The sequence below is a fragment of the Aythya marila genome, assembly GCF_965140915.1.
Source record: "Aythya marila genome assembly, chromosome: 3".
Taxonomy (NCBI): domain Eukaryota; kingdom Metazoa; phylum Chordata; class Aves; order Anseriformes; family Anatidae; genus Aythya; species Aythya marila.
This window is the reverse complement of record NC_139044.1, coordinates 75,833,108-75,858,213: the sequence shown is the minus strand read 5'-3', so window position 1 is coordinate 75,858,213 and position 25,106 is coordinate 75,833,108. Positions and strand designations below refer to the sequence as shown.

Sequence of the window (25,106 nt, the reverse complement as noted above, 5' to 3'; positions counted from 1 at the left end):
CTCTTAGAGTTCTGGGACTTCCTCCAAAATGTCATAATCAATGCACTTAGCGTTAGATTCCTTGTAGTTTATAAAGGAATCTTAATGCATTGAGAAAGCTTGAAATATGAAGAAAGGATCCAAACATGTAAATTCAGTAAATTTTTTGGAAAGCTTAATTCCCCCACTTACTTTATCAGAAATGCCTAAAATGTGACTGTTGCATGATATTGCAAAAATTTTCCTAAACATCAAGTTGTCCGTATGATACTATATTCTTTAACAGAGTTAGTGACTCATGCTTTCACTTGTCATAGTGACTCAACAAGCTTGTTGATGGGAGAGAGGAGAGGAGAGGAGAGGAGATTCAGTCAGAATGGCTGATTTAAATTTTCTGCCATGCACTATTAAGTCTAGTGTCTAAATTATTAAAAAAAAAGGGGGGCTACAGAGCTAAATGAAGGTTATTCTTCAAATTTGACTATCATTGGCAAAAAATAAATCTGTGTTTTAAAGGGTTTGTAATTAAGAAAGGTTTATATTATCTGCACAGTTTGTCATTGCAGGGCTATGTAGAAGGACTATTTAGGTAGAATCTTTAATTTTATCTCTTCTTTCTACCCTGGGCATAATTTTAGAGGAAGGAATCTATGCTGTCTTAGAAAAGAAAGCTAAAAGTAGTCTTGTAGTAGTCTGCATGCTTAACAAAGACTTTGTGTGTGTGGTTTTGGCAAATGTTCCACTGATGTCATAAATTAAAGTGGTAACAGTAATAAATATGATTTGGATATTGGGTTAAACACTGAGATTTCCACTGTGTTAACACCCACCGATTGAAACCAGGCTTTTTCCTTCAGGCATTTGGATCACAGTGTGGATTTGTATTAGCGCTGAATGTAAAAAGATAAATCCTAGCTGAACTTCACCTATGTAAAAATATTTGTGTGGCATTAAAAATATGTTTGGGGATTGAATGGTTTATCTAGAGATACTGATCTCTAAAATCTCCATTGGCTACAGAAGACCTCAGACAAATAATTAAAAAATAATTTTTTGAGTTAAGGGAAAAAAATCCGTTCTATTTCATAAGTAACCACTGAAAAGATGACTTCAGCAAACTACATCTTTTCAGCACTACTGTTTTAAGTGCTGGTTAACGTACTGATTCATAAACAACTTCAGAGTTCTTGAGTCAGTTCTGGATGCATTATAAACCTGAAAAATAGTTTTGCATTTGGGCTGTTCTGGTATCACCATGTTATAAGCCATCTCATTAGCAATTTCATTGTTCTAGAACATCTTGGAATACCATGGTAAGCAAATTGCTTGCCTTGTCTTTGTCTTATTTGAAATGAGTAGCCAGTTCTGCATTAAATCGCTTGTGCCTTATATTCAGCAAAAATCAAATGAACTATTCTAAAATCTTAATTAACTGGGGAAAAAAAAATAAAATTAAAAAATTCCCCTTTTCCTTTGAGTTTCCATGATAATTCTTTCATAATCATACATGAAAATAAGTAAGTTGGTCTGAGAGTGTTATTAAAATTTGCATTATTTATGAATATCAGTACAGTTTTGGGGGTAGATATTTTGGACCTGTGATGGTGTCTGATTTGCCACTGAGCAGCACAAGAATCAAGTTATAAAAATATTCATGAGACTTCAAGCAACTTAGCTGTGAGGGGAAAAAAAGAACCAAGAAAAACACTTTTTGGTGATATCCTGTAAGGTTAAGCTGTATTATTCAAACAGCAGTTCCAATTCAATATTGTAACGCTGAATTTGTGTGGGAGGCTGCCCTCTGGCAATAGCACAGGAAGGATTTAGGACCTATTGTTGCTACTGCAAGTATCTTTTTCAGTTCCAGTGCTTTCTTATAGCCAAAGGAAAGAGAGTCTTGTCCAGAATCTAGGTTTAAACACTAACTCTTTCCCTACAGTTTACTAGGGCACTGTGAATTAAGTATGGATAGTAACAGGTTTGTAATTATCATACTACTGATCTGTGTAAAACCCCATGCAAGTACTAGTAATGATTCCTCAGCACTGAATGTGTGATTGCAAACACTTCAGAGATCTCTGTGGCGATAATAAGAGATAATGTTGATTTTTATAAAGCAGAACTAAGCTTGTGACAGTCCCACAGAAGCCAGCGCATTACAGGAGGATATTGGTCTTTACTTGGTGGTTTTTGCCCCCTCCACAGCAGACACTCCCTTCATGGTATCGAAACCTTCCACAGCTATCACAATTTTTTACCTTCATGGTGCTTTAGGAGTGGGAAACTGTTTATTTGTTTATTATTTGTGGAAAGGGTAGGGAAGTTTTCTGTGCTGGAAAGGGAGAGGGATGTGAGTCAGGACAAGCAGGTTGCACTGTTTTGTGTTTTGCTTTAGAAGAAATTAGAAGTCAGAAGTTCACCCTAAACACTTAGGACGTGTACCAGGGGTGTCATGTCATGTATCAGCCAGGTACATTAAGTTTTCTACTCGTCAAGCTGTAAATTAACCAGGCCCTAGTTGAAACATGTGGGGGCGTAAGGATGTATTGGTGCAGAGCATGATAAAGATTTATCAGATCCTCAGTTTGTTTCCTGATAGTTAAAACCGCTTTTGCTCCCCAAAGAAATCTGCTTGTAGGTCTTTGAAATGGCATTTATTGAAAACAGTTTTTTATAAATCAGTACAAAGATGTTGGTGTTGGTTGTGTTTTTGCTTTAGCTGAATAACTGCTGCTGTCTCCTTGATACTGTCGAGATAATTGGAAGTCACCTGCATGAGGTACTTCTGCGCTGTCTAGGAGAAACAAGGGAGTCCTTGAGTCTCTGTGGTAGTTCTGAGTTGCCAGATGTATTTGAAAGTTGCAGCTGAACATGAAAATGCAGAGTACAAGACCCAGCTGAAGTACGTTTTGTATTTTTAGCTGGAATTGCTTTAATACGACTACCTGGACAAATTCTCAAATTGAGCAGATCATTCTTAAAAATATTAATTTCAAAATGGAAAAGGTTTTGTGTTTTTTTGTTGTTCATATTTTTTTGTGTGTGTGTTCTTTTTGTGTGTTTTGCATGTTCTTTTTTTTTCCTCCTCTGGTTTAAGCATCTTTGTGATGTGGTGGATAATGAGAGCTGAGAGTTACCAAGCCTTATACTTTGACAGTCTGACTAAATTGTTGGCAATACTATGCATAAGAGTATAATACCTATTCAGCACTACAAGACTGGAGGAACAAGATTTTTTCCTAGCATCAAATGTAAGGACTGTTTTAGATGCTAAAATAAGCACTAATTTAAATTGGTGACTAATGTTTATAGTTACTCTAAAATATTCTAATTGTCCTAAAACGGTGAGTATGAAGACGAGTTGCTAACTACATTTTTTCAGAAAACATTACTGAGAAGAGATTCTGCTACCCTCTTTACAGAAGGCTACATCATTTTCCTCATTACAAAGATACTAGTCACTTCAATACTTCTTATATTATCCTTTAAAGTATCTTTAATGCATACATATGTACATACATGCACATATATACATAAAGCTAAATCTTTATTCATGATTATATGGTTCCTCAGTCCTGCTGATACAAGAGGATCTCTCCTCGACCTCCTCCCAAGCTATTACCTCCCAGGTGGATGGCTGAAACCTACCTTTTACTGATGCAGGTCTATGTAACTGATGTAGTTCAGAACTATTTCACTTATCTTTATCTTAAATTCAAACTTCTCTTTCTAGTACTTTGTAATCCTATTAACACTCCAAAACTTGAATTTTGTGTTTTTCAGTTTTATTATACCAATGCTGACTTTATCATTTCAGTTTTATTATACCCATGTGGTGTTTTGTATGCCGCTTTTATAAACATGTTTACTTCTAAGCTGACTAGTCATAACTGCTTATGATATCTTTTGTTCTTCTGAAATTCATGGCATATCTGTTTTCATGGATACATCAGATGTTCTTTCAGCTCAGTTTTCCATTTAATACTTTAAAGTGAACTTACAATAACAAATCAGCATACTGTAGGATATCTTTTCTTCTAGAAATCAATCAATTGCATCAGTAATGAGAACATTCATGCAGACAGATTTTAGAATTTTTAGAGCTTTAGAATTTTATTTTATTTACAGAAACTAAAGTTTATTATTCGTTATTTTTTCAGTTAGGTGTAGCATTTGGGGAGGTTTAGGGAGTTTCCTTTCTTTTCAGGAATATGACAATGATTGAAGGATTATTGGCTTCTTTGCTTCTTATTCCAGTGATTCCAGCTATGTGCTTGTTAGTTGGATTTCCTCAGGTTTTATAACCAGCTTCATACATCCAGCTGAGTACAGAACATGTCCTTACTCTTAAATAATAATATGAGTTTTAAATTAGAGGATGGGGCCAAACTCTTCTCAGTAATGGCCAGTGATAGGACAAGGGGTAATGGGTATAAATTGAACCACAGGAGGTTTCATCAGTGTATGAGGAAGAACTTTTTTACTGTTCAGGTGACTGGAACAGGTTGCCTAGACAGACCGTGGAGTCCCCTTCTTTGGAGATACTCAAAACCCACCTGGATGCCATCCTGTGTAACATGCTCTAGGTGACCCTGCTTGACTAGATGTCCATCTCTGGAGGTCCCTTCCAACATCAGCCATTCTGTGATTCTGTGAAATACAGATAACTGCAATTATGCGCTTCTTTCAGTTGTCTCAGTGTTCGTCAGTGTAATGGTGCCATTCTTGTTTGCTATTTACAATGCTTCTTTAGCATCCTGAACTTCTTTGAATCCTGAATCTGAGTTGCAAGTGGCTGTTTGTAGCATGAGTTTTTTATAAGTTTCTGAGATCATCCAATGCCTTTTAGTTATATGTTTTCAGTAAATCAATAACTAATTCAATCCATTGTTAATCCTGTTCTAATTTATGTATTTTCTAACCCTACTGTTCCTCTTCCATGCTTGCTGCTTTCTTCTAATCCGAGCCCTTGTTATTTTGGAGGAGAAGCACACCAGTGGTGATTTTCTGCTCCAACTGTTTCTTCTACTGAACTGTGATTCTGCAGTTGTCCAATCCTATATAATATATATATATAATATAGTGTATTTGTATATATATTATGAAAATTTGGGAGAAAGAAGATTTTTTAAAGAAAAAAAAAAAAAAAAAGGTTTGTACTTGGCTTTGCTGCTGAAGTTTGTGTAGGCTTAAAAATGTCTTTTCTTATCTCCACATTCCCTCAAATGTTCCTGGGCAGCCATGATGTTATAATTCCAGTAATGCTGCATCTATTCTTGTCTTTTAGAAAGTTGAGGAGAAAGGAAGTGAAAAGAAATAATTTTTAAGCAGCAATGAGGTTGGAGAAATAAAAAACTTTAAGGTATAAATGGAACATGAAAAAAGTCACATCCATTTTACTCTTCCTTTTTTCAGAAGAGAACACTTGAATTCTCCTTATGTTTGATAAAAACAGCTTTTGATACTAATATGGATACAGGCACAGGAAAATGTCTGCTGTTTGAACTCTGCATTAATTAGCTTTGTGTTATTTTTAACTGAACACTCTTGATCAAAACTATAGTCTATATCTCTATAAAGTCACTTTCCCTACATAGTTCTTATAAATCTTGCAGCTTGTGCTCTGTGAAGGCCAGAAAGGTATGGAGCACTTTTAATGGTTTCTAATGACAAAGTTAACTGATAAAGAAATGCCTTAATTACAACTATATTTTAATCATTAAAAGTCTCAGCAGTGAGTTATTTCAAGCAATGCAGCTACAAACAAAACCTCTTTTATAATTGAAAATACGTCTGAATTTTGTCATTAGAAAATTCTTTACAAGATTTTTTAAGGCTCTGTAGGGTTTTTTTTACTTTACTATATTAAGTCAAATTATAATTTATAATTTATTTGCCCTATTACAACACTTCATTAAAATGTCAGAAGATACAGCTTCTAGCTGGGGTACTACACCAAAAGCTGTGCAAGCGGAGCTTTTCACATATGGAAATAGCTATAGCAGTTCTGTTCTGCAGCGTGATTTAACAAAGATTGATTGCAATCTGTTTTTATTAACTCAAGGAAGAAAAGCAGTACAGTGATATTAAGAAAATTAATTATAACTTTCTAATCTGGTAATTAATGTGCAGCTGGGCATGAGTGCAGTTAGTGGAATTCAGTGATTTGGCAGTCCTGACAAATTATCATAATCTGTTTTAAGGTAGACAACTGTTTTTTAATCTTTGCTCAATTTTTTTTTTCACAATTTGATTTTCACAATTTAGATGTTAGATATGGCTTTTCACTATAATAATGTGAAGTGAAGTTGAGCAGTATTTTTTAGAACACTCTTTTATTCATTTCCAGTGTTGCACTGAAGTTTCTTGTGAAGTCGTTGTATGAGACAGCGATTACTGGTAATTGACCTGCATATGTTGAATAATCTTAAAAAGCTACCGAGAATTTAATGTACCTTGTAAATTGAGAAGCTTCCAATTAAATAGAGTTCTTAGGATAATCACTTTCAAAACTAATCAAGTAATATAATGATGTTACTGAAACTCTTATTGACTTAATTGTGACAAATTAATAAACCTAACCGATGCAGTTACTGTAATGGTTATATTAGTTTGCATTTTTCATAACCTATCCATACATGTTTTTCAAAAACACAAAAGGAAAACAGAAATTACCTCGCTGTATTGTAGCATGACAAGGTGACTTGAGTGGGGGAGTGTTTGTGCCCTTCTTACCTTCCTTATGAGGTATGAAGGTTATTGTGAATCACCCCATGCTCAGTGCCTCTTCTCTATTAGGAAATCAAATGCTACTGAACAAAAATTAGAACTAGGACCCGAGCAGTGGAACTGATAAGAGAAAATGTTAAGAGCAAATGCTTAAGAGCAGTCTGACTGGTTTTGGTATTATCAGATTTGATCTCCTAAAATACACTGCAGAGCAAAATATTGTAATCTTGCCAATAATGTTTATCTTTAGTAGTGAAGTCCAGGAGATCCTCCAGAAGCAAATTCAGTCCTATATAAATGCCTCCAGGTTTTTTGTAACTATGTGGGTTTTTTTTCCTCATAATAAAGGTATGCAGTGTTAACCCTGATACATGAATCTTTCTGTTCTATTTCAGTAGATTGGCCTTTATTGTTTTTCTCCTTTTTTTTCCTTTTTCTCCTGATTATTGATCAGTTTCACCTACAAATAACTTGGAAAGTTGATACTCTTCTATGTCTGAGTTTCTGACATGATGACCATCATGATACTCATATTGAGAAAGATACTGTAAGACATGCTGAATTCTTCTGCAAGGAGAAATAAGGATTATTAAAGAACCTGTATCTGCTGAGATTGTTCTGGATATTCTCTTCTATTTTACATTGAGTTGTTACTAGAAATATCTCATGCACATTCATACTAATCGTATGGCATTATCACATCAGTGTTGTGGGTAGGTGAGACAGACTCTTGTGAGCATGCCTCTTGCTGCAAGGAGCCTTCCTCTGTTAGGATGATCATCAAGTTCTGTGTAGGCTGAATCTGTGCTATTTATGTCTCTAATGTTGCCATATAATTTGGAATCACTGTAGTAGGGAGCTAATGCCTGGCATTAGTCAACCATAAGAATGAGTGGTCCAACAAGCAAGACTTCCCATCTCATGTTCTTCTCTGACCTGTAACTCAGCATGGGCTGACTTGTGGAACTCACAACTGTTTCTTTGTGTTGTGGATAACTAACAGTCTTACTTTTTACTCCAGCCCAGGAGTACCAGACTACTCTTTATTTCAGTGGGCTGATGAGGAGTACCATCAAGGCATTGGTTTAGGTAGATGAACCTAGCTGACATCCAAAATATGTGGTATCTCCTGTGTTCTCACTGTAATCTCACATTAAAAATAGAGCAGCTTTGTGTTTACTGCTTTTTGATGACCAGACCTTCCTCACTTTTGTAGACCATGACCTGAGTTGACCTGACTTGGAGAAATGGTGTAATTGAATGTCATTTTTAAAGACATACCAGAATAGTTGGTTTGCTCTATATTAAACAATCCACTGCCCACCGACAAACTGTAATAAAATCCTACCAGTAAATGTGAAAGACACATGAATGCTATCATAAGAATCAAGATAGCAGAGGGTAAAGACAAAATAAGACTTGTACAACTGTGAATTAGTTTGAGAGCTATTGAGAAGGAAATTAAGAGAGGCTAGTGAGCCAGCTAAGCAGTTTGTTCCAGAAATTTGCTTTCATTGGTTTAAATTTCACGTTAAAATTACATTTTTATTGTTACAACACTGACACATCTTTACGAGGAAGTTAATAGGAGGGAACAATCTTTCAGCAAATTAAATGAAAGGCTACTATTTCCAGCTGACATCTGTGAAACTGCTGCTACATTCCTTGCAGTAGTGCTTAGAGAAATAAATGAGCAAGTATTCATTATAATCGAGCTTTAATGGTAGCCATATGCTATATATCTTGTAATGGTGCTTGTGTTGTGTGGTTTCTGTGTAGTATAAAAAAAAATGAGTATGTCTGTCAAAGGCCCATTAATGTAAATGTCTTGATTCAATACTTAGCCTCGGTGAGGCTTGTGTGTTTTAAATATATCCCAGCAAGTTGCAGTTGCTGCTGCAAATCTGACAACAGTCTTTCTGGTTGACCTTTCAGATTGTCCATTTCATGTCATACTGCATGCTTTATAGATAATGAAATCTGTTGGGGCAAAGAAGATTTTAAGTGTTTCATTTGGGTTTTAATTATTTTCAAATTAATATTTTCTAAGAGAGAGTAGAATGCGTTGTTGTTCAGCAATGTTGTTTCACATCACTTCATGATATTCTACTGAGGTTGTATATAAACCATTTTCTCTGTTTTCTTTATAGAAATTATTTTGTAAATTAATTGAATTTGTATAACTACATTTTAGTCAGACTTGTTTTGAAAGCTTTTGATGTGCTTTTGAAGGATTAAATCTGGTTTGCTAGCCTCCAAGGTTTTCATGAGTGGTAAAAGTTTACAAGCTTGCTTTTGAGTGAACTAAACTTTGGACAGTGCTTCAATATTGCTTCTTTTTCTCCACTTAATGAAGACTAAACAGTTCTTCTGAATGACACACCACCTGCTTTGATAATACATACCTTAAAATTTAGAAAAGGACACTGTATGGGCTTTACTTCTTTCCCTCTTCCAATGCACAGGGATGGGGTGCTCTAAGCATTTTTTACTACCATTTTTAAACAAATTTAATGCATTGAGAATTTGTAGTTTAGATTTCTAGTTCTTTATTACATGTTTTTTGAGGGGTTTCAGGAATGAAATAATCACAGAAAGTAAGGCAGAATCATGTAATTACTTTGTATGTTCTGATGTCAAACACATAAGCTACACCCAAGTTTTTCCATTTGGATATTTATCTAACTGTTTCTTCAAGATCTCCATCATGGAAATTCCATGCTTTTCCAAGGATGCTTATTCCAGTGCTTCTATGTCTTCTCTGTCTTATAAAATCTGTCCCTGTCTTTCTTGAAATGTGGATGGTGTCCACTATTGGATGTAGTTCAAGAAAGACCTTTCCTGGGGTGAGTAAAACAGGCCCTTCAGAACCCTCTTTCCTCAGTTCATATTTAAGCTACTTCATTTGCCCCACAACATGTCTTGTTTGCATTTCTACTTAACAGACTTCTCTAAAACCTCCTTCTCCACACCTGCCACTCCAAGCTTCTGAGGATGCTTCTGCAGCAAAGTCCTCAGTAGCTTCATGAATTGTTCAGACCTCTTTTCCATACACATTTTTTTGAGTCAGCAAACAAGTTGCTCTTGTCTTCGCAGAGCAACTGATCATTCAGCCCACTGGTATAGGCTCAGCATCACTGAGGTTTGTTTCCCTCACTCAAGACAAGCAGAAAGTGTCACTATCTTTTCTATATAAAGTTGGTGCTATTCTGCACCATGTCAATATCTGATCTTCTGATATGGGAGTCTTTGTATTTCAGTATCTTTTGAGCCTCTTTGAAGTAAACAACCACTTTGCTTTTTCCTCTTCTCCTTTAACAATCCTTTGTAATTGTATAACTTTTTTTTTTTTTTTTTTGGTGGGGGGAGGCAAATTGGTTTGTCATTAATCAGTCATATATTGAGTAAACATGCCTTACCTACTTCAGAGGATTACAAAGATCTATTGCTGTCCTCAGAGACAGCAGCTATAGCAGAGGTCATTTCTTTGAGCTCACTTGTTCCAGAAGGGACAAGAGGTTGGCCTTTTATATTCCATTCTTGCATTCATCCACACATCAAAGACAATTCAGACTCTGGTTGCTGGCCCTTAAAGATGCCCTTTGGAAAGAGACAAAGATGAGAAAGGGGAGCCATCTCCTCTTTCTGAGTTTACTTCGATCATTTGGGCAGGATGTTGCTCTCATACTTCCAAATTTGTCATACAATAAAAGTCAATAAATAAATTGCTTTGATGGATGAGAAAGGCTGTATTTTAAGGTACTCATAGGAAAATTAAAAATAGTTGCTTTTGATGGCTTATAAGCTCAAATGTTCTCTGTTACCCAAAAAGACAATATTGCACTTTTCCAAAATATTTATTTTGTCTGAAATTATCTTTCAACAGCGTCACAAAGACTCATCAGTATGACATATCTGAGCAAAATATATTCCGTTCCTGCTAAGGTCTTCATTTCAGTTTGAGGAATAAGTGTAGTACCTCTTGCAAGACAATTGTTGCAAGATGCTACATGCTATACTATTTCCTTTCAAAGATGGAAAGCAAAAAAAGCAAAACAAAAATCCTTAAAAATAAAGATATTTGCACTGAAGCTATTAAAAGCAGTGAGAGATGACAAACAACATTTAAAACCTTTTACCAAATGTTTTGCTGGAAATGGGACTGAAACCTGATTTTCTTAAATGGTTTATAAAGCTATAGCAACATTTTCAACATGGGTAATGACATTGTGTGTAAGAACAAAAAAATACACATACTATCTCTAGCAGGATTCCAGAAATCTGTTTTCTAAGCTTTTGATTGTTCTGTCCTTTTAAATAGTAATCTTTTCATGCTTATTTCACTTCATCCTTTATTATCTTATTTTCATTGTACTGATTAAAATCCCATTACTCTTAAGCAAAGCTTATTTCACTACTTGATGCCAACCCCTTTATTATCAGATAATCTCATTTACAAAATCCTCCAGGAAATATTTTAAGTGTGGTCATGAGTATTAATGCATGGATTGTGATTATATTTTAAAGCATTACTTTCAGAAGAAATGGTTGGTACTTCTCATTTTTCTGCTTTCACAGGCTAAAGTTGCGCCAGGGGTGTTTTAGGTTGGATATTAAGAAGAACTTCTTTACTGAGAGGGTTGTGAGGCATTGGAATGGGCTGCCCAGGGAAGTGGTGGAGTCACCATCCCTGGAGGTCTTTAAAAGACGTTTAGATGTTGAACTTAGCGATATGTTTTAGTGGAGGACTTGTTAGTATTAGGTCAGAGGTGGGACTCAATGGCCTTGAGGTCTCTTCCAACCTAGACAATTCTGTTATTCTGTGATTCTATGTGCTGGAAAGGGGATCCAGGACAGTCAGGTTTTTTGCTTTGTATTCTGGTTTCTAAAATCTGAATGGTGTTAATGAAAATGATTTATATAGTGATAGCAGTGTTTCAGACTGCATGAATTCACAGTGCAGGACTGTAATGTTTGCTCTTGTTTGCTATTCCTACTTAACTATAAAATTTACTGCTTTTTTTGCCCAGTCAATCTGAAACATCTTGTTACTTTTAAAGACTGTTTAGTCTGGACTGTGTATTTAGCTTGGTTACCTCTCTAATAGGATAAATAATTTCCATGTTTAATGTTCCTATTGAAATCCATTTTGTTATCCTCTTGTATCCCTCTCAACCCCTGCTTTCCATTCCCTGTATATTTCTGTTACCTGTTTTCTCAGCTTATTTTAACGGCAGTTGTAGGGTTTTAATGTTTGACCGTTGTCTGTTGCAACCACCAAGAGTTTTTCTGTTGGCTGTGAGTAAGGATCAAGCCCCTAGTGACTGACATCAGGAGAAACAAATGTTTATCTGATCCCAGAACAAATAGATTTATGTGACACGGCAATGTGTGGGTAAGAAGGAAGGAGAAGATTGAAGCAGACTGGAAGAAAGGGACATTTATCCTTTTCTTAAAGCATTTGTCAAAACAGATTACATCTTAGCAACCGGAGTCTGAAAAAGACTACTTCAGGTTTTTTATCCGGAAAAGCTGTCCCTCTCAGTGAACCAGAATGCCATTTCTGTAGTGTTTCATACCCCTGTCACAGAATCTGTGAAAGCAGACACTGAAGAGAGAGGTATCCCCCGACAGCAGTGGTGTCTCTGTGTTATGCATGCTGAGACCAATATATATGTGTAAGTGCATGTGCAAGTGTGATCTATGGCATTTGTAAGTTAATGTTTTATCATATGAATATCACAGCTGCAAGTTTTGCTGTCTGGCATCTGAAACTGCTGTAGCTACAATAGCTGTATTAAAAGGAGTAATATTGGCTTGTCAGACAGAATGTCTTTGGCAAAGAATCCTTCACATGAACAGTAGCTACAAAACTACTTAAAACAGACCTTTGCAACTTGTCAGCCAATTATTTGTAATAATGAGGCCATGCAGTTAGCGTAGTGATTGTGATTCTCCATTGAAACATTTAATGGTGCCACATACAATATCAAGAATAATAAATGTGAATAAATGCCTCGAAAGACAGAAGTCTGACTGGAACTGAAAGGGCTCTGAGTACACTTAAAATATTTTCTGGAAGATGAAGCTAATGAAAGCTAATTAGGTTCAGAAAATTAGAAGATTAAAAACACTTTCTAAGGCTACCATCTGGCATTGAGCAGTGAATGTAATCTGGATAAACAAAGTTGTTTATATATATATATGATATATATATGTGACATCTATATTTAAAATTATCAAGATTGAGATTAGGATGATCTAGAGTATTAAACTTAGTTAGGAATGGGAAGTTAGGAATTCATGGCTGGGAATTTTCATGTAGTCTGTCAGTTGCCATCCATTGCTCTGATGCTCTGTATATTTACCTTCTCTGAAAAGTCCCCATCAAACTGAAAAATATGAATATGCAGATTTTGTCCTGTCCAGAAGATCATTAATGGCTTTCAGTGAAGAAATGGCTTGTGTTCTTCTGATAGAAAAGCCATTGTTATTCTTGATTGGATTGTGAGCGTTTTCAAGCTGAGCTAGAGGTGACCACTGTTGTGGGTTCTCCATCATAGCAAGATGTGAATCAATTGGGAGAGCAAGAGAAGACAGGTTTCTAACAGCAATTTTCCATAGTATTTCTATGTTATCTAGTCACTTCCAAATGCAAAACACTCAATAGTCATCCTCATAACAAATTATTTTATGGACAAAAGAAATGATTAATGTTTATTTGTACTTGAACAATGCAATTGATGAGACATGAACAATTCAGCAAAGCTAGAGTGTCAGCTTTCAGGAAAGGAATTCTGATGTGGGTTAGAAGCTGAATGAAGAGAAGTGAAAAGTTAATGAATTAGTTGGGAGGGGAGGAACAGAAATTTATAGCAAATCTGCAGCAGAAAAGAAAAATAGCCTAAATGTTGAATGCTGGAAAAGTGATATAAAACTGGGAGCAGAGCCCTTATAAAGAAATGTACTGAGCAAAGTAGATCAAGAATGCTGATTGCCATGGCAGTTTAAGGCAGGAAGCACTCATTTTTAATATGAAATGTGAAGTTCTGAAATGAGCTTTAAATCTGAACAAGGGTAGTTTGTCTTTTACTATTAAAAGTAAAGTGTTTGTGCTAAACTCTTCCAAAATCCTCTCGCCCAATGAAGATGCCAGAAAAGGTGTTTTCAGCTGGCTTCTCAGAGACAGCTTTTGGAGTTTTTCTTGAGGGGCAGGGGATTTTTGTTTGTTTGGGTTTGGAGCAGGTTGACTGCCACTAATACTGAATTATACAAGTCGTAGTAGGAAATTTTATTCTAACACCTTATTTTTGCACGGATGGCAGAACTGTAGGCTTCTATTCATAACTTTTCATTTCCTGTTATTTTCACTTTTCTTCAGGGTCTTGATTAAAACTAGTCTGTGCTGGTACTTATCACTTGCCCTGGTCTGTTGTGCTGTGTTCCCTCTTGCTTTTGTAGCCCCTGGAAATTGATTAATTAAACCTTTAGTGCATAAAGTAATAGGAAACGTGATTTGTTTAGTTTATTCATTGCTGTATCGTCAGAGACATGTAGGTCTGCGCTGTGTTCAGATAGATAACTTTTATCAGAAATGATCACATTAGCAAGTACAGTCTTAAACAGTGACACTGGAAATTACCTTTGAACACTTGCCATGTCTAATATCAATATTCGAAACTGTGCATGGCCATTCTAATAATTGCCTCTCCCTCTTGCAGACCCCTCTTGTTGTGGGTGCATACACGTAAGCTTACTGTTCATAAACCCCATTGCTCTGCTTCACAGTGCCAGTTCCACAAGCTTTGATTCCCCTTTGGAGTACCATTAATGTAAGTGCCACAGGGCAGACAGCCGTGAGGGAAGGGTTGTAAAAACCCTGCCAGTAAAGTCCTGAAGAAATTCAGTGTATTTCCATGGAGCAATGTTACAGGAATCTGATATGAACAGAGCAGACAAAGAATCAGAGTATCTTAGTCTCACCAGTCCATTCATTTTGATTATTTTAAACATCAGTAGGCCCAGTATCACTAGGTCCAGATGTTTAAAAACTGTGTATCAGATCATGAATGAAGTGTCTGAAGGTGTGCCCTGTTTTTCATTCATAGCAGCTGTCAGACATCAGTGCATACTGTAAAGCATGGTCTTCCCGTGGGCGATTTCACTGGCCTCTGCTTATTCTCTGCTGCTCTCCAGAGCCAGATGAGGCTGTCTCCTCTTCATCTTGGTTCTCTCTGCATTTTGGTCTCCACCTACCTTTTGGCTTCTCTTGCTGCCGTTGTTTCCATTCATCTCAGTGTCCTCTCACTTCACCATTTCTCCAGAAGCCATCACAACTCTGACCTAATGATGAGCTTTCACCAGGGGGCTGATCCTGTTGTCATGACATTAGATTTTATGGTGGTATTGAACAGTCTTCAGCCAGATGATGATGTGCATGTACCTCCCATATAAATGGATGCATCTCCTGTACTGGCAGCAGCGAAGTAGCCAGGAGATCAGCGTACGTTAATGCTGACACCGCATATGACTAGGCAAATAGACAAAATTAATGTTCTCAGACTAATAGCTCTCGGGTCTATAACTCTTCATTATCTCTCTTGTTACAGTATACAAACCATTTGTGTTCTGTCTGACATTACAGCATAGAAATTTTTATATTCCCTGTAGTACTGTAAAATTGAGTAACCACTTTTGTTGTTAGTTTATGCGCTGCAGTTGCTGATGGTATGAATTCACTGTCTGCCACCTCCTGCTAAGTCAGCATCCCTAGAAATCACCTCGCCAGGTAATTGCTGGTATCGGTCAGTCTTTGGAGAGGGCAGCTCAGCTGAGCAGAAAGCAACCAGCTGGGCAATGATTAGGCAAGGGCAGTGGTTACGCATTCATTGTCACAGCTGAAAAACTCACCAGCTGTTAGCACTTGCCTAGAAGATTCTCCTGACACCGAGGAATAAAACAGACATCAAAAACTACTGCATAGCCCAGCTAGCTGATTTAAGATCCTTTTTGTGCTGCCTCCAGCTGTTGAGACATTGTGTGAGAGATGCTTAACCAGATGATTGTAATTTTCCTTTCTTGTTGTGGAAGAGTCAGGGCTCCAGCCATTCTGCCTGCATGGGTTACGCTGTTTAGGGGAGAGATAGGAACCACAGAGGAGTGAAAAAAGTTAATTGCAATTTTTTGGAAGTTGGACTGGAAGGTATTTCCTGCTTGCTTCTGGGATTGCAGTGTACAGCTAGAGAGCTCTCTCTGTCACAGGGCTCTCCCTTCACTTTTGCAGGCAGGGTGCTCTCCTGGCAGCTCTGGCCACTGGGCTGAGGTGGGCAAGTTCAGTACCAGTGGCTTAGGCAAACCCAGGATTTTATTGTTCCTGTCTTCCTTCTGTAAAATAGAGGTGCAGCTGATTCATGGTATGGGGAAAACAGAAATATATTTAATATCTTCAGGGTGTTAGAAAATAAATAATCAATTTCACTGCTGGTAAAGGCAAGCCCTTACACCAAGGTGCCATACTTTATACCTTTGGGGAGAGAGGTGAAGGAAATTGGGAGGATATTTTTTTTTTAATTAAAATATTAACTTATTTTTATGTTGAGGTGCACGTGTCACAAAGTATATTTAGAACATATTAATTGTTTGGTTATGAGGCCATCCCTCTGCCTAGTAAATGCTGAAAGCAATTACGTTTTATTTAGCATTTTGACATATTTTGTGCCGTCTTTGGCTCTGTTTCAAGTTAATCTCTTAAATATATTTTGTTTAAAATGAGAAATAAATATTGAGCATGTAAATGAAAATCTGACTCTTTACTGACCCCTTTTCATTTGTTCCAAGGAGGCTTAGTTGACTTAATTAAATCAAAATATTATTCTGAAGGACTGGTAGTGGCAGATAAGAAATTGACTGAAGGCTTTTACAATATATAAACAATTTATTAGCAATACCATGATGAGACATTATGTAGCTATACTGACTTTTTATATAAGGAAGGCATTTATTTGCACAGGGAAAAAAAAAAAAAAGAGCCTTACATCAAAATAATAATAATTTGGCAAAATAGGATGTGCCCTTGAAGATTTTTCTCATTGGAGAGAATATAATAAAATTGACATACATTATATCTAAGATAGAAATGTCAGACATATGCATAATGCATTGGGTAAACTTGCTTATTTTTACTAATTCACAACATGTGGCATCATCTCTATGGCTTTAGCTGGGGATAGAAGATTCATGGACTTTGAGGGATCTCCTTTTCGTGTCACAGTACTGCAGAAGGGTTTTCTTTTTCTTTTTTTTTTCATTTTAATCTGCTCAGTAATTATCTTGCTATATTTTATTAAAATGTCATTGCAAATGTGGTCTGTCCAAAAAAAGGACCATTAAAAATAAGTTGTGAGCTAGGAAAATCTTATTTTAGAATTAAAGAATTAAAAATATAACATTACCAAGTCTTAACCTCCAGCCCTACTTCTTGCTATATATATAAAGGTGGAGAGAGTTATAAAATTCTTCTGATACCTGAGAAAGTATTTGAAATCCTGGGGAGATGTGGGCACGTGGCAAGGGCTAACTGTAGGTGAGGTTGGTCTCTCTGGGCTTACTCTGTAAACGGAGAGACTCCATCCTTAGAGTAATCTCCTCTGTGAAGTGATTTAATTCTGTTATCTCCCTGTACTGGTTATCAGGGGAGCCCTGAAGAGATTTATTTCTGCGAATACCCTCCTTGAGCTTGTATTGGTCTCCCATTTTCAGGTCCTCAGTTATGGTTAGTTCTTTGGTCAACATACAATGTCAGTAAGCTAAATTACACCGTCTGGGATATGACCCATACAGCAGAATCTCATGTTATTATAATTTTAAGGCTAAAACATAGAAAAGCAATCATATTATGCATGCAAAATTGTCAGAGAAATTTCTACTTAATGGCTATATGACCAAATGGCAATTCCAGCTTCCTTCACGGAGGAAAAGCAGGGGAATTTTTTTTTGTTCCCAAAACAGCTAATAATTTTACTTCATTAGTATTTCTAAGGTGTGTATTCTTCGGGTTGAATCTCCAGGAGAAGCATGAAACGTATCCTAAGGGAACTCTGAGGGGAAAAGGAAAAAAGAGATGCACAAGCTCTAGGAGAAGATTAGGTCCAACCAATTCCAGTTGTATTCTCCAGATGGATTCTCTTACACTTGTGGAGGTTCCAGGCATAACGCATTTTCTCCAAGTTAAGTCCCATGACTCTAGGGAATTTAAATTGAGTCTTCTTAGTGCCATGTTCCAATTTCTCTGTCCTAGAGTTTTGCACTTTCACCCACTATCATAATTTGAATAGCTTTTATGCAAAAAAAATGATCAGCATTAGTAAGAAGCCTGAAGGAACTATAGGGAGTTATTTTCGTATTTAATCTTAGAATTTATAACAACATCAATTCTCAACATTTCAAATTGTCATTGCTGGGTCTCTCTTATTCTGGCCTTTCACCTTTTCTATTGGCCAGTTCTGCAAAAGGATGTTGACTCTTAGATTGTGCTTTTGAATCCTGCATTAAATATTGAAATTGTGTCTTATTGTGTCTCCAACTTGTGGACTAGTCCTGACACCCTTCAGGAAAGGGTGGAGGATGAAAAATTTTCTGCAGAGGGGTGCTCACTAATGACCAGAATTTTACGTGTTTTGACCTGTTGAATTTTTTGTGTGGTTTCCCTGAGGATTTGCTGTTCATTTCAGGTGAGAATTAGCTGCTGCTTTTTATATACTGGGGATATAATGTAACATTAAAAGAAATCTTGTAAATATTCTTGTGCCTCTGACTTTTGATAAATTAAAAAAAGTTCATGATATTTTTATTTCCTCTGTGATTCCCTCTCCTTGGACGATTTGAATGTTTAGAAGAGCTGCTGTTCTCATACTTTCTGTTCCTGCATACAAAAGGAACAACAGTGGTCTACTGAAAAAATACCAAGTTGAGTTACCAGCGGCCCAGGTCAATCAGGCTTGTATTTCCACAGAGGGAATCACAATAGAATTACAAACACCGTGTTTTAGATTCTATGGCACTCAGTGTTCAGTAACAGAGTTCATAAACTAAATGGGAAATACCATAAAATAGTGATGGTCCTACTTTAATATGCTGTTCTGGTCCAGATTCTCACTTTACATTTCACTTAACTGCATAATACTAGTTATAATAATATAGAAATAAGTCCTTAAATATGTCTTTAATATTTTAAAGAAAAAGATAAATTTGCGTTTTATGAGTTTTAAGTATTATGAACAATTCGGTTCTAGACACAATGGATTGAAGTACGTTAAAATAGTGTCCTGCAAACTGATTCTATTTTAGCACTGGTCTAAAACTTTAAACCACAAGGTTCATCAATGTGGCTTCTCCTTCTTCCTTCCTGAGGTGTAGAAGGAATTTTGTTTCTGTCTCTGATGTCAGTATGTGACTGATACTTAGTAAAGGTTGTAGTGAATATCAGCAGAGGAAAAATGAAAAATACTGGGACATTCAACCATTCTGGAGTGAAAAGAAGCTGAAAAAAATAATTTTTTAACAGATACTGCTTTGGTTGAGGCCAGTGATCTCCACATAAATTTGTGTAACTTATACCCAGATCCTTAAGCAGCTGTCTGAAAATCCCCCAAATGGCCTGATCATTCAGGCTCCTTCCTACTGTAGTTTCCTGACATGAGTAATGGGTGACATTGGAAGAAAAACTGTAGGTACTTGTGATGTTATACATGTTTTTTGCTAAAATTTGGTGCGGAAGTAAATCTTTCACCATAGCTCCAAGCTTACATCTTAAGACTTCAGGAAGACAGCCTATGACTTCAGTAAGACTGCCTGTACATTCATAACTGAAGAGTAAATAAATAGCCAGCATGGACTTTATGGCTGAAGAGTAAATAGATACCTAGTATTGACTTTTTCGACTTCGGAGAATTTTTTGGTCACCCCAATTGACTTTTTCGACTTCTGGAGAATTTTTTGGTCACCCCAATATTGGTGAAGAGCTTGAAAAATGTCTTAGCAGAAGCACAGGATTTGTTGTCTCATGCATGGGCAGAAGTCAGTATTTTAATGTGCCCAGTTATAAAGATTTACTGAGCTATTCCACATATTTTCTGCATTTTATTCTCCAGGATACCTTGTGTCATTTGCCTGTCCTTTATAAAAGTACTCATTCTGTATAATTTTTGACACAGAAGTCTTTTTCCATTTCAGCATATGCCTTCCTCAACAGCTTCTCTATTGCTCAAGGTCTGGTTTGTTTTAAAAATATACAAAATTTAGGAAAATCCCTGAGCAATTTAAAAAAAAAAAAAATAATAACAGAAACAAGCACCCTCTTCTGTTTCCTTTTTTTTAAAGCCAAAAGTCTTAAACAAAAAACAATCTACTTTCTCGGATCAAAGAGTACGAAATGTCCCTCAGTCTGTATGCTGAGAGCTTAGTTGAGCATCTCCCAGGTTCTAGTAATGTCTTTTCAGGAGCTCATTATCTTCAGAGCCGTGCGTGCTGGAATCTCGCTTTAAAGTGATGATAAAGTTAAATGGAGCCAGAAGCAATACTGTGGCTGCTGTGTTCACCTATTCGCTTATCTGCTTTGTTCCTTGCAAAGATTAAATATATGAAAGAATATTTGATATCCACAGCTGAGGGGTACATGAAAATTAGCTGAAAACACTGCATTTGAATCCTTGGTTCTACCATTCTTGAAGAAAACTTGTCAGTTTTGACTTAGAATGCCCGTCTGAGACAAATCAAGCAGATATCATTATTTTACAGATTTCCCAGAAATATATTAATGCTTTTTTTTCTAACCAGCTCTCCCAAATGAAACCAATAAAAGCTACATTAAAATTGACATGAGTGCAACATCGAGCTTTCTACTTCTATTGTATTAAACATAAAGAATGTAAGCTTACTTTCTCAAACCATCTTAAGCAAGAAAAATCTTCCACACGCAGTAAAGCTTGCAGTGATGCTTAAGAACAGAGTGTTGCATGCATAAAACGTCTCAATAGCTGTGTTTGGAACTTTTTCTAATTAACAAAACACAGTCCATCAAAATGTTCTGACTGAAGGTGTTGATATCAGCAGAAGTTCTTGTGGAGCACAGGTAGGAACTTAATACATTTTCTGCCACGTTTAGGTGATGCATTGCTGCAGGAGCAACTCAACAGTTCCACTTTGAGATTTATTGAGGAATTTAATAGAAAAAAAAAAAAAGGGGGTTTTGCAAGTTGCACCAGGACATGGTAACTTTTCAAAACCTTGAAATAGTTTGCCTTTTTTTCTGGTCAACTTTGTGTACCAGTAGTGTGTTATGCCATATCTTTTAATCTGAGTAATTTGGAAACAAGCTAAAATATTGTCTTCCAGAACTCATCAGTTAGGCAGAATTTGGGCCAGCATGGCCCAGAAATGGTGCCTGCTTCTTGGGTGAATACGCCTGCAGACGTAAGTTCTTCGGTCTGTAGATAAGGTTTCCGTACCGTTTGTCTGTAGTACTCCCCTTGATCTTATTTTCTGTAATATTTTGATATTTTCATGCCACCATCTGGAAAACTTTTGACCCACAGCAGATTGAAGCACAGACAACTTCTAAGCCAGTGGGTTATGTTTTCTTTGCTTCTGTTTTCATCAAATGTAAAACTCACTCTATTCATTGTAAGATTGCTCCTAAAACAAGACATTCAGGTCCCACGAAACTTGTATTCTGTTTCTGTCATGTAAAAGTTGGATTGTGTGTGTCTGCAGAACCCTGATTTCATTATCTCATTGCTTTTGTCTGCAGATTAGGAGCATTGTTCTCCTTTGGAGTTTTGGGCAGCCATTTGCGTCAGGGGACTTCCGTGTGTCCCAGCCTCTTGTACCTTTAGGGTCAGTGAGGGAAGCCCCACCTGACTGCTTTCCTTTTGCTCAGCCAAGTTCTCCCTCAGTGCAGCGCTCAAGTAAACTTAATCACTTTGATGCTCTTTGTGCTCTGGGAAAAAGAAAATCGGCAGCATACCTGCAGGGGAATATTTGGCAGACGCTATGGTAGTTCAGAAATGGGACAATGCAGGAGGTAATATTCTGAGATTCATTTTAGTGGGACCTCAGTGAGTTTCAAAGGTGCCTTCAGCTCAAGGCCAGGCAGCAAAAAGTGTTGGACTGTCTACAGCCACGGCATTTAAGTAGAACACAAACGTGCTTTTTTTGGCATCTTTATTCTGTTTTTAGTTTCATGACTTGTTTTCATTTGTGTGTGCGTGTGCGACAGAAATTTCAAAACAGTGTGTTAATATAGCTAGTGGGAAATGACTGGAGTTGTCATTTCTTTATATTGGTAAAAATTTAATTAGAGATATTTGACTTTCTGAAAAAGATATTTGAATATCGCTGAGGGTTTCCATCGTAATGAACTAAGGATAGGATTTCTTGGTTTTGTTTGTTGGGGAAGGGCAATATAAGTAACAATTTAACTCTGGAGGAATACCCAGTTTTCATTGTTCTGTAAGAGCTAACATGATTCTTGTGACTGCTTATGTGCAAAAGTAAAATTAAATTATATGTGTGTGTATGTCAGTGTCTGTAATGCTGTTTACAGCCTTGAAAATAAGGAAGACACTCAGCACCTACTAAGCCTACTAAGTGTATTTGTACCTAACATTTGTGCTAATAATGTGCTTCTCTTATATGTCATTATTCGTCCACATGCTCAGGAAAGCTGCTTCTTTAGTCTTTTTTTTTTTTTTTTTTTTTTTTTTTTTTTTTTAAATATCAGGGGGGTTCTTAACATTCTGAATATTGCTGCTGGAAATTTCAAGAGGAAAAAAAAAAAAAAAAAAAAACTTTTTATAATGAAACTTCAACAAACTTTTTCTCCTGAATTTCAACCAGCATTAGTTCTAGTGGGGATTTAGCAATAAATGCGCTTTTATCTACTCTCAGCACAAAACCTAAGATTAATTTTACTGTGAAGTGTCTTTAAGTCTAATTAAAAATGAAGTTACTCATCCTGCTCAGACTGCCCTGACAGACAATGCCTAAATATCCTTCTCCAGTTAATTTTTTGGGTATTAAGAAAGATACACTGCATATACTTTTAATTTAAAACTTGTCTTTCATACATGCAGTATTTTAAGGCAGTAAACACTTGCACTGTAGAAGGATGAGAGCAGTTAGGACAGGAACTTGTTGTGCTAAATACGGAGAAAGCAGGTGAAGTCTGAGATTGTTTTCATTATGATTTATTTAAATGTGATATCATACTATGAAATAATGATGCAGTGACGTGTAATGTAGCTATACTTGAGCTAAAAGAGTGGCATGCTCCCAGAAGTGACCTGACAAGCCTAGGCAGAGCCTGGGTTGAAGTATTTTGAGATCCCGTTGTAAAGTCAGAAGATTGCTGAAAGCATGGTTTCTCACACAGATACTCAATATATTTTAAAATCATTATATTCTTTTAATAATATTATATCTATTAAACATTGTATTTTATTAGCATTGCATAAGATACTTATGTTTTCTGTTTTTCTCTCCCTTTCCCCTGCCTAGTGGAATCGGTCGAAATTGGCCATGGGCATCTGGTGGCAGCAGCATTTTGGCAGAATTTGGAACTTTGCATCTGGAGTTCGTACACTTGAGCCACCTGTCTGGAAACCCTGTATTTGCTGAAAAGGTTAGATTGTTCAGTTAAAATCATGTTCTAAAAGATAAATCACATTTTAGGAGACTAATATCTCTACAGAGAGATTTGGATTTTCAAAATTGTATTTTTCCAATTGGATTTTTGGAGGAGGCATGGGCCAGAAACAAACTTACTGAGCAAATTAATTATCTTTTGAAATTTATGAAAATTTGATGATTAAAATTTCTTCTATTGAGAGACAACTAAAGCGAGATGAAAGTGTGCATGTTAAAAATCCTATGCTTCTCTTTCAAAGTGGAATCAAGCTGTAGCTGCAAGGAGCTGGAAATATGTTTATGTAAGCTGCTCCTAAAAGCCTTTAGACATTGATTCCACAGCCTCCCAAGACAAGCTGTTCAAGGTCTGGTACACTTGTTAAAGAAGAAGAAACTGGAATAAGCTTTGCATGGAGGTACTCAGAACTATTAATTAAGTTAGGTGTAGGACTCTTCTCAGTCTGTATTTAGACAGTAACTGCTAGTAATGTAGCACCAAGATGCAGAAGGCAGTTTGTGTCCCACAACAGAAATTCTTTTACTGCTTGATGTAAGCTTATTTCTCTTGTGTCCCAGCAGCTAGTTCAGTTGATCTCTAAGCATACAAGATGTTTAAAATAAAGCTGTCAGTACCTTTTTTTATTTTTTTACTGCTTCTGGTCTGTGTTTGTCATGATCTTCATTCTCCCAAGTTGCTACCTTTGCTTTTTTTGTGAAAATTAAATTTCAGTTTAAATTATTTCATGTGCTCTGCAGTGAATTGTGCTACTGAATGACCCCATCTGCAGAGTATCTGTACTGTAATCGTTTCCCTGGGCCTCTCATTTGTGGCAAGCTCCTTAATCACGCTGGTGGAAAGCTCGGGGCTGAATTGGTTCCTGCTGGGCAAGTTGGTTGTATGAAGCTCGGTTCCAGCAATGTTCTCCTTTCTAGGCAAAACAACCTTACAATTCACTTATGCTTCTCAACTGGGTGATGGGTTTAGTATGGTAATAACGTTACTGATTTGGGTATACGAGAAATAAAATGTTGAAGTAGGTGAGCTTAGTTAAGGCAATTAGCGTCTGCAAATTTCAGAATACTGTGGAGGGACAAAATATTCTGTATGGCAAGACCTTAACTTTAGAGCTTGCTTCTATTGTGTTGTTTCATTACCAACACTTGTCACAGAAACTCCAGTCTTTTTGTAGCTTATTTACATGATGATGTCAGCCTAGAGGATCTTTTTAATAATAACATAATTGCACAGATGCATTCAGATACATAGTACATGTGCTGAAAAGTACTATTTTTTATTTTATCAGGACACTTGCACTTTGAAACTCTTCTACTGATGCTGTTTTATTTTGGGGGAAAAATGCATGAGTGCTCAGTGTTTTGTATCCTTCCAATAGGTAATGAATATTCGAAAAGTTCTAAATCGACTGGATAAACCGGAAGGCCTTTACCCCAACTATTTGAATCCCAGCAGCGGCCAATGGGGCCAACGTAAGTAGATCACTTCTTCAGTACTATGAACTGTCTTATCAGTATGCCGTTTGCAGTTGTTAGCTTCTTTCAGTCATTGTTACATGTTTTATTCATTCCTCATATTATATCCAAGTTCTTATATAATGCAAAAAAAATAATGCACATTAAAATGCAGTAAGTAGAGTTATTATTTTGAAATGTTCTCTTTTAAGGTCTTTCAATATGGCTTATGCAAGTGGGGAAAC

The 25,106-nt window shown here is 36.5% G+C and overlaps 1 protein-coding gene across 1 annotated transcript in view; it reads left to right on the top strand.

Annotated features, from left to right (window-relative positions):
• The window catches only part of MAN1A1 (mannosidase alpha class 1A member 1), a 137,480-nt gene that overhangs the window by 87,284 nt on the left and 25,090 nt on the right, over window positions 1-25,106 (top strand). Inside the window, exons 6-7 of the mRNA XM_082756116.1 lie at window positions 23,263-23,386; window positions 24,786-24,879. Of these exons, the coding sequence (XP_082612242.1) occupies window positions 23,263-23,386; window positions 24,786-24,879 (218 nt within the window). The remainder of the gene's footprint in view (window positions 1-23,262; window positions 23,387-24,785; window positions 24,880-25,106) is intronic.